This window comes from Entelurus aequoreus, linkage group LG14, assembly GCF_033978785.1.
Source record: "Entelurus aequoreus isolate RoL-2023_Sb linkage group LG14, RoL_Eaeq_v1.1, whole genome shotgun sequence".
NCBI lineage: Eukaryota > Metazoa > Chordata > Actinopteri > Syngnathiformes > Syngnathidae > Entelurus > Entelurus aequoreus.
Window position 1 is genome coordinate 59,259,354 of NC_084744.1, and position 13,967 is coordinate 59,273,320.

At 38.0% G+C, this 13,967-nt stretch overlaps 1 protein-coding gene across 1 annotated transcript in view; it reads right to left on the reverse strand.

Moving 5' to 3' along the window:
- LOC133665140 (WW domain-containing adapter protein with coiled-coil-like) overlaps positions 1-13,967 on the reverse strand; it is a 35,192-nt gene that overhangs the window by 13,590 nt on the left and 7,635 nt on the right. Inside the window, exons 3-7 of the mRNA XM_062070363.1 lie at positions 11,167-11,356; positions 6,293-6,384; positions 3,557-3,666; positions 3,374-3,468; positions 144-401 (exon numbers count right to left, since the gene is read on the reverse strand). Coding sequence (XP_061926347.1) covers positions 144-401; positions 3,374-3,468; positions 3,557-3,666; positions 6,293-6,384; positions 11,167-11,356 — 745 coding nt within the window. The remainder of the gene's footprint in view (positions 1-143; positions 402-3,373; positions 3,469-3,556; positions 3,667-6,292; positions 6,385-11,166; positions 11,357-13,967) is intronic.

A 13,967-nucleotide genomic window follows, 5' to 3' on the forward strand; every position in this document is an offset into this window, starting at 1 on the left:
ATTTAGGGGCACTATAAAATCAAGAGTGTTAGGACTTTTCTTGGGACTGTTAGGACATAACAGACACCTCTTCTTACATGTTAAAAGCAGCAATAATAAGCACAATATGATATGATGAAATGATATCTACATATCATCCTCACCCTCATTGAGCTTCGCCATGTCCATCCCTCCATTGCTCATCTGCAGAGTAGCTTGAAGTGCGGGCAGGAGCTGGCGCAGCAGGGCCGGGTCCTGAAGTAGCGCCGGAGACGGGGACTGGACGCTTTGAGTTAACTGGGCCGTGGAAGAGGACGAGGACGTGGTCGTGGTCGTGGGGACGGACGTTGTGTTTAGGCTCTGTGAGGAAGAGCACACATGCCCCGAATTGGACGCGCTAGATTGGTCCCCTGAAGTGTTCTCTGAAAAGACAAGTAGAAAGGAACTTGCTTACATTACAGATCCAAAGACAGCGAGACCATTGTTGGGGTTTCCCACAGAAATGGACAACTGCGATAGTGAACGCCCTTCTGCGCAATATCCAATACCTTGACTATACAGTCGTGGTCAAAAGTTTACATACACTTGTAAAGAACAATGTCATTATTGCTATGTTGTCTAATACCAATGTTGGTATTTTGTCTATTACCATTATATTCATTCTTCCTATATTGTTGATACAAATTATTGTTACAGTGTAATAATTATTGTTACCTGTGGTAATGCTACTATGATACAACATTTGTATTACAATCCTTAAACAAAGTAACAGTGAAACTCATGTGAATAATCACTGAATGGAGAACTGGGGGTGGGATTAAATAAATTATCTTCTTCCCACTCCCTTTCAGGCAAAACTGGACAATCATGCTTACATAATGTACATTACCTTTTGCACTATATTAATTTATATTATGTGTTGTCAACTCTGTACTTTTTTTTTTAATTATTATTTTTTTATGTCATTGCCTGAAATAAATAAATGAAAACTTTTTTTTTTCAAATGGCTGTCTTGAGTTTCCAATCATTTCTACAACTCTTATTTTTTTGTGATAGAGTGTGGAGCACATACTTGTTGGCCACAAAAAACATCCATGAAGTTTGGTTCTTTCATGAATTTATTATGGGTCTACTGAAAATATTTTGCTGCCAATGGAACTGGTGCTTTACAGAGAGTAAATGGGACAATGAAAAAGGAGGATTACCTCCAAATTCTTCAGGACAACCTAAAATCATCAGCCCGGAGGTTGGGTCTTGGGCGCAGTTGGGTGTTCCAACAGGACAATGACCCCAAACACACGTGGTAAAGGAATGGCTAAATCAGGCTAGAATTAATGTTTTAAAATGGCCTTCCCAAAGTCCTGACTTAAACGTGTGGACAATGCTGAAGAAAGAAGTCCATGTCAGATAACTAACAAATTTAGCTGAACTGCACCAATTTTGTCAAGAGGAGTGGTCAAAAATCCAAGCAGAAGTTTGTGGATGGCTACCAAAAGCGCCTTATTGCAGTGAAACTTGCCAAGGGACATGTAACCAAATATTAACATTGCTGTATGTATACTTTTGACCCAGGAGATTTGCTCACATTTTCAGTAGACCCATAATAAATTCATAAAAGAACCAAACTTCATTAATGTTTTGTGTGACCAACAAGTATGTGCTCCAATCACTATCACAAAAAAATAAGAGTTGTAGAAATTATTGGAAACTCAAGACAGCCATGACGTTATGTTCTTTACAAGTGTACGTACACTTTTGACCACGACTGTATATTGACCATTGGAGCATTGTTTCAGTATCACTGTGGATAGACAAGTCACTTTGTTTTCTAGTCGTTCTGCAAGCATTGCAAGCGATTCAGACTAAAAGGTTCCATAGCAGCACAGAAGAGAACTAGCAAAACCAATGTGAATGTGATAGTATGGCTAGCCAATGCTGTATCATCAATACTCCAGAGAGTTTTTATTGATTGAATGTCATTGGGGTTAATCAACACATGGTCATGAGTTATAACCCTTTGCTTCTGATGCTTAGATGGATCATGTTCGCTCAATGTGTATACAACTAGGCTGAAAACTAACAGTTGTTTCCAATTGGTAGTGGTGGTGGACTGAAGCAGAACACACAATGATTTTTTTTTTTTTTTACCGGCAGACTTAAGCTTGGCTGTGTGTGGACAATTACAGGCGATCGAAAGGAGACAATTGATGAAACAATTCCAATATGTTGTCTCAGGCAGCTGTCAACAAGTCTACAAATCGAGTTGTGCCCAGCCAGAGTGTAATCAAAATAACCTTTGTATAAGACATTTTTAAGAACCAGCAAATAACTGATTTCCCATGTTTGAAACTCTAGTAGCACAATTGTAACATCGTTCAATATTGCTTCAGAAAGCAGATCTACACTGCAAAGAGTGGTACACAAGTCGGTAATAGCATTTAAGAAGTTGTACATGTTTAAACGGTCGCCAACGTGGTGGACTTTTGTGCAAAAAATGGAGCCATACCTTCCAAAAATTGTTTGTTTTGTATCGTTATCTAAACACGCAGCAAGATGTTGCCAACATTTTTTGTTGTTGGTCCTGTGTCTTTCTGCTGATTAGAATTGTGATTAAAATTTGAAAAGAAAAATCATTAAGTATCACAACCGGTAGGGCCAATACTGCCCAGGCAACGACATACCACTGGACTGATTCACAAATGTGTATTGTAATATGACCCACTATTTCACTTCCAAAAAACTAAGGTGATTTTCTTTGTTCTTTTTTAAGATCATACAGTAAGTGGCACTCTTCATAACAAATTCAAACAATTACAGTTAATACATGTGGTTGTAGTAACTGATTTCACGTATGGATGATCGGTATCAGAATTGGCAGCAAAAATGAATCCCGGATCAGAACACCCTTTAATACCACTGTACAACAGGGTCTCTGCAGGTCAAATCTAAGACTGTAAGACTTTTTTTAAGACCATAATAAATATAATTTCAGACCATTTCACATCAACATGGACACAAAAGTCAAATTAAAACATTTTCACAGATTTTTGGGTGCCATATGTAATGTTCTTTATTCCCTATGAAACAATAAAAAATTTGGTCTTGCTTGTTTACTGGTACCTGCTCAGGTCATTTATTGAACAGTTGTCAACCTGCAGTCCACAAGTATCTCTTACGTGTGACTGCCCTCTACTGATCACACTTATTATACCATGTACCAAAACCAGAAAAAGCACAACCAGAATACATATATAAGGCGTACCAGGTTATAAGGCACAATGTTGATTTTTGAGAAAATAAAAGGACTTTAAGTGTGCCTTGTGGTGGGAAAAATACGGTAAGTCGCAGCTTCAAAAACAACACTTTAAATCCTGCAACGCACGCTCACACTTACTTGTAGATTTGTCCTGTAAGGCCTCTTGTCTGTAGTCCATGTCCCGTGGGAAACTGTTTGCTGGCAACTTGACTGAGTCCCTCTGCCGTTGCTCTCTGGAGGAAATGCAAAGCAGAAGTTACAATAGAAAAACATTCCAATAAGCAAGGAACAATGTCAGTAGTCATAACAGGGGGAGCTTGCCTCTCCAACAGGTCCTTGGGCTTCTCCCACTGGGAGACCTCAGTTCTACAGTTATAGTAGTACTTCTTCCCAGAAGAGCTGATGTGTTCTGTCCAGTCATCCGCTGGTTCCTGGTCATGACAAGACATAGTTGCATTTCTATTTCAATGAGATAAACCACTCATTAATATGTTCACTGTAAGGGAAAATGGTGAAAAAGGACAATTTGATAGAAAACAGTGCATCACGGCTTGCATAGTGTATTGCATATGGTCATGTGTAGTTAAGAAAGTAGGGCTGGGCGATATGGCAAAAAATTATCACAATTACTTTTTCATAGCATCCGATCTCGATTAATATCACGATTATCTTTTTTTAATTAAAGTCGGATTGTCCCGTGCAGGTGTATAGAGTTTACCGTTGCTTCCCTAGTATTGCAGTATCTTCTTGTGACAGACATTTCTGCCATGTTTGATCGAGGTAATAATATATGCTAACAGCTGACAACTGACTGTTTTGTATATATAATTGTGCTTACAGTACAGGCAACCCACACTCCGGTCCGTACCTCGGTTTTGCTTCTTTTTCGGTACATTTTGTGGGAGTAAAGACAACTTTTTTTCTCTCTCGAAGTTCTTTTGTTATTTTGCTTGTCATCAAAAAGTGCATAAAAGTCTTACGGCATTCAGTACACCAATGATACTTTGTTTACCGAATACTGAAATACTTCTACTTCAAGTTAACATTTACTAAACAACACTTTCAAATGACAAATTATTATTTGTACTCTTTAGTTGTATACATCAGTGCTTCTCACCAGTGCTTTGGCAAACAACAAGTGGTGACCCAAATCGTGGAGTTTTTAAAACTCAAATACTGTAGCATATATTGAATAAAATTACAATAAAAAGCAGTTTGAATTTGAGTACCATGTTTTCCGGACCATAGGGCGCACCGGATTATAAAGCGCACTGCCGATGAATGGTCTATTTTTTATCTTTTTTCATATATGAGGCACACCGGATTAAAGGGCGCATTAAAGGAGTCACATTATTATAATTTTTTTCTAAATGTAAAACACTTCCTTGTGGTCTACATAACATGTAATGGTAGTTCGTTGGTCAAAATGTTGCATAGATGATGTTTTACAGATCATCTTCAAACCGCTTTCTGACAGTCGCTTCCGGAAGCGCCGTTTTGTGGGCGGTCTTATTTACGAGGCTCACCTTCGACAGCGTCTCCACCCCGTCATCTTTGTTGTAGCGGTGTAGCGTGCAAGGACGGGAGTGGAAGAAGTGTCAAAAGATGGAGCTAACTGTTTTAATGACATTCAGACTTTACTTAAAACAAATAACGGAGCAGCATCTCCTCATCCGGAAACAACACCGGAAATGTGTCCCGTGAAAAAAACGTCCGACCGGAACTCTCTAATAACTCAAGTTCCTTGGGTGAATAATGTGAACTCACTACACCGGTATGTTTTAGCGCTTTCATGGCGAGTTTACTGACAGATATAAATAATAACTTTACACTACTTTATATTAGAAATGGCAACAGCTGAGGATGAATATCCCATAACAAGAAGATAGAGGAAAAAGAACAAGCTTATTGACTAAGGTGTCACCACGGACTACGAAGGCAGATGCGCGCAATTTTTCAGGTTTTATGCAGATCCCAAATACAGATCAGCAGGTACCAGAAGGTAAGAAAAGTTGCTTCTGCATAATATTGCGAAACAAAACACCAGATAATATGTCTTACCTTATACACACACCATAATAATACTCCTATGTTGAAGCACATCAAACGGTGCAGCCTACACGTATCTCTTATGTTTGACTGCCATCTACTGGTCACACTTATCATTACACCATGTACCAAATAATATTGCTTTGAAGTGGGTCAGCTCAACCAAACTTATTCCTTACATTTGCGCACAGTCGAGTTTTGAGGGGAAAAAAAAGGATTTTAAGTTCGCCTTATAGTCCAGAAAATACGGTACTGTAAAATAAGTTTAATGATTATTCCAGGAAAAATTTGTTTTCTTATGCACAAACTCAAAAAGATTTGAACACAAAGTGTCTGTCTTCAGAGTTTTTTAGTACATGTTATGTCAGAGGAGTTTAATCTTTGCAGACACAAACAAAAACTCTGACATTTAGATATAAAAAATGCCTTATTCTGATTAAACTAGAGGGTGTGTTTTTATTAATCCTAGTCAGGACTAATAAAGACTCCTGTGACTGCCTGCAAGTCTGTATTCAGGGCAGGATTACTAGTGTGCTGCAGCAGATAGTAAAATTAAAGGGTGTCACTAAAGTCGCTGCTCCTAAATGCTGTTTCAACTTCTACGCTCGTGTTTGTCATATTTCTTTATTTTGTTATTCTGGGCTGCATTTCTAGCTGTGTAAAGGGAAGAGGCACAACGCTGATTGAACATTAAATATGTTGTGACGAGACTGATTTTCGCACGGTGTAACAGGTCACGGACACAAACACTTTCCCAAAAACACACGCAAACGTACACAAACACACATTCACACACACGATCACGATCAGTAAAGGTGGATTGTACAAAGCATTGTTGCTTCCCTACTGTTTACTACTGCGGTAACTTCTAACAGACAGTTCCGCCATGTTTGATCGAGGAAATATGCTTACAGCTGATGACCGTGATCAAACTCAAAATTAATCACGGTCAACGATCACGATCATATAATCGCCCAGGTTTTCAATCAACGCCAAACACCCTCTTACTCGTTCCACAGGCTTGCTCTGAGCTGAATGCGAGTCGGCACCATGGTGGGCGCTGTTGTTCTGAGCGTTCTCATGAGGAGATTCACTGGTCCCTAAAAACAAATGACATGACTCATCATATTTTTCATCAAGTAATTCAAGGTGGCCATTTTCACAACGTTTTTAATCACATCATACAAGTTAAAAGAACAGATAAAGTAGCTTGCAAACATTTGTCAGTGTGGTTAAGTTACAGTCGTGGTCAAAAGTCTGACATCACATGGACCTTTGTGACCTTCTGGAGGAAAGTTCTGTGGTCAGATGAAACAAAAATTGAGCTGTTTGGCCACAATACCCAGAATATGTTTGGAGGACAAAAGGTGAGGCCTTTAATCCCAGGAACACCATTCCTACCGTCAAGCATGGTGGTGGTAGTATTATGCTCTGGGCCTGTTTTGCTGCCAATGGAACTGGTGCTTTACAGAGAGTAAATGGACAATGAAAAAGGAGGATAACCTCCAAATTCTTCAGGACAACCTAAACTCATCGGACCGGAGGTTGGGTCTTGGGCGCAGTTGGGTGTTCCAACAGGACAATGACCTCAAACACACGTCAAAAGTGGTAAAGGAATGGCTAAATCAGGCTAGAATGAAGGTTTTAGAATGGCCTTCCAAATGTCCTGACTTAAACGTGTGGACAATGCTGAAGAAACAAGTCCATGTCAGAAAACCAACACATTTAACTGAACTGCACCAATTTTGTCAAGAAGAGTGGTCAAAAATTCAACCAGGAGTTTGTGTATGGCTACCAAAAGCACCTTATTGCAGTGAAACTTGCCAAGGCACATGTAACCAAATATTAACATTGCTGTATGTATACTTTTGACGCAGCAGATTTGCTCACATTTTCAGTAGACTCATAATAAATTCATAAAAGAGCCAAACTTCATGAATGTTTTTTGTGACCAACAAGTATGTGCTCCAATCACTCTATCACAAAAAAATAAGAGTTGTAGAAATGATTGGAAACTCAAGACAGCCATGACATTATGTTCTTTACAAGTGTATGTAAACTTTTGACCATGACTGTATGTATGGTATGCAACATTTTATACAGCAGACTGTAAAATTAATTTCCCCTTGAACTGATTGTAATTAGTATACCGTAATTATTTATACATTAACATTATATTTATTGTCATTGTTATTTGTTATCACAGTATCACAACACTAACATTACATAATGATTGTATTGCTGGCCAGGAATGAGGAGTTGCTTTTTAATGATTTTTAAAACCAATTGTGAAAATACTGTGGAAAAATGGAGTTGTTGCATTGTTTTTAATAAACCCTGTAGCACCAACCTTAAATGTTTAAAGTATGTTTTGAGAAGAAAGCCAACCATGAAAACTTATAATTGTGCTAAACTAATGCAATGAGCATGAATTCTGATCAATGCAGTGCAACATATAAGGACAGTATAGTGATAACTGTCTTTCTATAGACATTTTATTTTGCTATCGATTATTTAAAGGTGAAAGTGATTTTTTTTTGCTGATAAAAAAAATGGGACGTCAGCATTTCATGAAACAACCTGTTTAAACACTGTGAAAGAAAGGTGTGCTTTTGAGGTGGGAATCTTTGGGTACTTTACGAATCCATTACGATTTAAGGCTACAATTTGATTATAAATCAATTACGTATGCATCTTTAATTATTATATTGCATTGTTTTATATATTATAAATGCATTATATTTGATCGTCAATAATATATATGTATGCGGTATTGCGTTATTTACTTTTTTTGGATTAGATTATATATATATACATGTATCTATATACATATTATAAATATTTTATTTATATAAATAAATATATATGAAGTACATATAAATATACATATAATATATACAGTACAGGCCAAATGTTTGGACACAACCTTCTCATTCAATGTGTTTTCTTTATTTTCATGACTATTTACATTGTAGATTGTCACTGAAGGCATCAAAACTATGAATGAACACATGTGGAGTAATGTACTTAACAACAAAAGGTGAAATAACTAAAAACATGTTTTATATTCTAGTTTCTTCAAAATAGCCACCCTTTGCTCTTATTACTGCTTTGCACACTCTTGGCATTCTCTCCATGAGCTTCAAGAGGTAGTCACCTGAAATGGTTTTCACTTCACAGGTGTCATAGTTTTGATGCCTTCAGTGACAATCTACGATGTAAATAGTCATGAAAATAAAGGAAACACATTGAAATGAGAAGGTGTGTCCAAACTTTTGGCCTGTACTGTACATAAATAATCGATATTTGGACATTTGTCCATTTATTCAGAATCAGCCGTCGGAGAATATAATTTTCCCCACCTGTAGTTTATCAAATATTTTTTGTAAGAACACAATTTCTAGAAATGTTTGCTCTGTCAGTTACATTTTTCAACCTTTTTTGAGCCAAGGCACATTTTTTGCGTTGACAAAATCCGGAGGCACACCACCAGCAGAAATCATTAAAAAACGAAACTCAAAAGTCGTTGTCGCAATTGTTGGATGTGACTTTAAACCATAACCAAGCATGCATCACTATAGCGCTTGTCTCAAAGTAGGTGTGCTGTCACAACCTGTCACATCACGCTGTGACTTATTTTGAGTTTTTTGCCGTTTTCCTGTGTGTAGTGTTTTAGTTCTTGTCTTGCGCTCCTAATTTGGTGGCTTTTTCTCTTTTTTTAGTATTTTCCTGAAGCAGTTTCCTGTCTTCCTTTGAGCGATATTTACCGCATCTACTTTGTTTTAGCAATCAAGACTATTTAAGTTGTTTTTATCCTTCTTTGTGGGGACATTGTTGATTGTCATGTCATGTTCGGATGTACATTGTGGACGCCGTCTTTGCTCCACAGTAAGTCTTTGCTGTCGTCCAGCATTCTGTTTTTGTTTACTTTGTAGCCAGTTCAGTTTTAGTTTCGTTCTGCATAGCCTTCCCTAAGCTTCAATGCCTTTTCTTAGGGACACTCACCTTTTGTTTATTTTTGGTTTAAAGGCCTACTGAAACCCACTACTACCGACCACGCAGTCTGATAGTTTATATATCAATGATGAAATCTTAACATTGCAACACATGCCAATACGGCCGGGTTAACTTATAGAGTGCAATTTTAAATGTACCGGGAAACTTCCGCTTGAAAACATCTATGTATGAGGACGTATGCGTGTGACGTCACGACGGCAACGGAAGTATTCGGACCCAATGTGTCACCATACAAACTGCTCTGTTTTCATCGAAAAATTCCACAGTATTCTGGACATCTGTGTTGGTGAATCTTTTGCAATTTGTTTAATGGACATTGGAGACTGCAAAGAAGAAAGTTGTAGGTGCGATCTGTGTATTAGCGGCTGGCTGTAGCAACACCAGGAGGTTGTGTTGTGTTTGAGCTGGATAGCAGAAGCGCTACCGTGAGTACAGCTTTGGCTTCCAAACATTTGATCGCTTGCCCGTACGTGCGTGACGCTATGTGCATGTCACGTACGTAACTTTGGGGAAATATATGTTTCTTGCCGACTCTGATGTTGGCCGGGGTGTCGTCGAAAGCTACAACGCCCGCCGCCGCTCCGTAGCTAAGTTAGCTTCAATTGTTAAGCTTCGCCAAGCTGGAAATTATTAACCGTGTATTTACATGTTCATGGTTTAATAGTATTGTTGATCTTCTGTCTATCCTTCCAGTCAGGGTTTTTTTAAATTTTGTTTCTATCTGCATTTGAGCCTGATGCTATCACGTTAGCTCTGTAGCTAAAGTGCTTCGCCGATGTATTGTCGTGGAGATAAAAGTCACTGTGAATGTCCATTTCGCGTTCTCGACTCTCATTTTCAAGAGGATATAGTATCCGAGGTGGTTTAAAATACAAATCCGTGATCCACAATAGAAAAAGGAGAAAGTGTGGAATCCAATGAACCCTTGTACCTAAGTTACGGTCAGAGCGAAAAAAGATACACCCTGCACTACACTCTAGTCCTTCACTCTAACGTTCATCATCCACGAATCTTTCATCCTCGCTCAAATTAATGGGGTAATTGTCGCTTTCTCGGTCCGAATCTCTCTCGCTCCATTGTAAACAACGGGGAATTGTGAGGAATCCTTCCTCCTGTGACGTCACGCTACTTCCGGTACAGGCAAGGCTTTTTTTTTTTATCAGCGACCAAAAGTTGCGAACTTTATCGTCGTTGTTCTATACTAAATCCTTTCAGCAAAAATATGGCAATATCGCGAAATGATCAAGTATGACACATAGAATGGATCTGCTATTCCCGTTTAAATAAAAAAAATTCATTTCAGTAGGCCTTTAAGCATTAGACACCTTTTTAACTTCACAATGCCTCCCGCTGTTTCCAACATCTACAAAGCAATTAGCTACCTGCTGCCACCTACTGATAAGGAAGAGTATTACACGGTTACTCTGCGGAGCTCTAGACAGCACCGACACTCAACAACAACACATCATTTGCAGACTATAATTACTGGTTTGCAAAAAATATTTTTAACCCAAATACGTGAAATTAGATAATCTCCCACGGCACACCAGACTATATGTGGTTGAAAAACACTGACATAGATAATGTAATACTTTGTATAACAATATCTGCATTGTGTTACTATTGTTATCTTATCACGAGTTAGTTGCAACTCAACTTTTTTTAAATGGTGACATTGACCTCTTTGTTCTTTCATACATTACAAACATTAACAATACATATTACATCTCAACATAGAAAGCGGGAAATTAAAATGGTTGCATTTAAAAAAATAAACATTTTGGAACTCCGCGGTCACAAACAAGACATGTCGTATTCTGTCTGCAGACAAAACACATGTGCGACACTCCAAAGTTCTGACTTACCATTTTTGGCCCGAACCGTGTGCGAGATTTTTGCCTTGCCGTGTCCTGCGCTGTCAACGTGCCTGTTGACAGGGCTCTCATCTGAGCGCCGCAGCATCTTATTAGGGGGCGTCGACTCGGACGAGGCATCCCGCACCTTGTCGTAACGGTGAAGGCTGCTGGACTGGCTCTTTGGCTGAGATTTGTGGGTCTGGAAAGCAGAAATATGACGTAAATACATTATGTTGGCAGTCTGATGTGTATTGTTTAGTAGGGGGTGAAAAACAGGATGTCCTTTGCCATGTTAACTGGGATTGCCGTACTAATAGGAGGTATGTGTGTATTCGCCGCTGGCTGGATAATCGCAGTGGTCACTCGTCGTGCAATCTGAGCACCAACCAAACCCTTGTTTTCACAGTTCACCACAAAGCTCTAACAAAATTTGGGAAGTTTACGCAACAAAACTCCTCTGCAAAACATCTCTGGTTAGTAAAATGTTCATTGGAATCCTTATTATAATATAAGTTGTGCATTTATCTGGGAGTTTGCCAAATATGTTTTAAAATAATCGATTCGCACAATGATTTTTTTATGTTACTTACAAGTCAAGTCCAACCAGCCATGTTCACTCAAATTTTCCATAACTACCAAAGCTAATTTCATGAATCATTTACAAATACACCGTAACTGTGAATCCCCTTTTTTTGGTTCTTTTCTTTCCAAAGTTTCCAACCTTTAAAAGTAGGATAAATATTAAGAAAAATACGACATATTTACCAGGAAATGTCACAGCTAACATCTTGAGCCCCATTTACTTTGTACTGAAGAAGTTGACCACACTTTGGTGCATTTCCACCATAACTTTATTAATATTTATCACAGGAAAATTATACTTATACTACTGGAATCGTCTTTACAAGACCTGTCTGATGATACTGGTTTCATGTAAATCAGGGGTGTCCAAACTTTTTCCACTGAGGGCCGTACACGGAAAAATTTAAGCATGCGGGGGGCCATTTTGATATTTTTCATTTTCAAACCTCAACAAAATATATGGATTTTTTTTTTTTTAACCTTTAGGGCTCCCGGGGACCATAAAGGGTCTCAGTCATTAAAATGTAAAAAATAAGTCAAATTATTATTATTTTTTATTCAACACTTACAGTAAATCTCTATATCAACTTCAGGTTGATATAAAGTAAAAAAAAAAAAAAAAAAGGTTTTATGCCTTTTCTGTCAAACACAACTTTGTTTTTTATAGTAAAACTGAAATATGCAGTATTTAGGAATTAGAGCCCTAAAAGATCAATAATGCAGGACACCATTGATTTTAATTCTTTAATATTTTTGAGTAATCACAGTGAAATGTTAAATAAAATCCTACTAAATATATTTGGGATCCAAAAGGTCCCCCACTCATAAAGTGATACATTTTCATTAGTTTTTTTTTACTTTTAACACTTAAATTACGAGATCAACTTCAGATATATCTGTTGATTTTACATTTGAACAATTATTTTGTTTGTATTATGCTCTTTTGTCAAATAAAACTTTGATGTTTTTTTATGGCAACCACACAATACATGCAATATTTTTTCCACATAAAACATTTGAAAGTGATATTTTTTAAGTGATAATTCATTATAACATAAATTTTTAGTTTTTTTTTTTCTTTAGCAATGGCAAAAAAAAAAGAAAAATAAACAAAGACAAAAGAAAAAAAACAGCCTGCATGGAAGCTTTGTGTCAACATTGCAACTTTTTCTTTTTAGATTTCACCTCATTCAATTTTTGCAATATTATCAATTTTGCAATTTTTGAAGATTGTGTGGCGGACAATTAGCTGCGGGCCGCAAATGGCCCCCGGGCCGCACTTTGGACACCCCTGATGTAAATCAATCAAATATTAAAATGTTCTACACATACCTAAAATGGAGCTCTTTCTATTATGCAAAATCGACTTTTCTTACCTATAGGTGTATTTGAAATCTGAATAAGTCCTGAAAATGTGCAATGAAACTATTGAGGCATTGTGAAAATATTTATAAAACAATCTTGCCTTCCTTCATACCTCTTGGAAACGAGCCGTTCGAAATTTGCCCCATTAGTGACGTCAAGTCCATATATGGTACAAATGTACCCAAAGGGCTTTGCGCGGGTGCGACATCTTAGTCAATAAAAGGGTCCTTCTTTTTCTCCATCCTCTTGTTGTGGGGCAGACTGGCTCGTACATGCACGTGAATCCGCCGCTGTTGCTATTCCTAATACCAAATAGCGTACTGCTTGAACTTAAACAGTGAGTAAACTCGCTACGGAAGCGCCAAAACCCTACAACAAAGATGGCGGGGAGAAGACGCTGCCGAAGTCGAGCCGCGTAATTGATGGTGCGTTCCATTAACCTCGGAAGTTGGAAATCGGAGCTTGGAATGACGTCATTGTTATAGGAGGCGGGGAATCAAGACGGCCACATCCACAAAAGCTATTTTTGCACATTAACAACTTATGTGAACATATGCACTGTTTTGCAATCTTAAAGAGAACACAAACGCTATTCCTAGCCATGTAGAACGTATGTACCGCACGTAATAAATGTAGCTACAGTAACGTTACCATATGTAAACGTTCAACAAAAGATTGTTTATGGCTGATTTAGTGCGACAAAAGTGCTAAAAACAGGTATTATAGAAGCAGCCATCTTTGAAGCCAACTCGGCGTTTGTGAAAATGCTCAGACTTTCCAAGTCGGAAATCCGACCAAAGGGTCTTCCGGTTGAAATTCCGATTAGGAACTTATAAATTCTGACTTTGAATGCACCATAATAC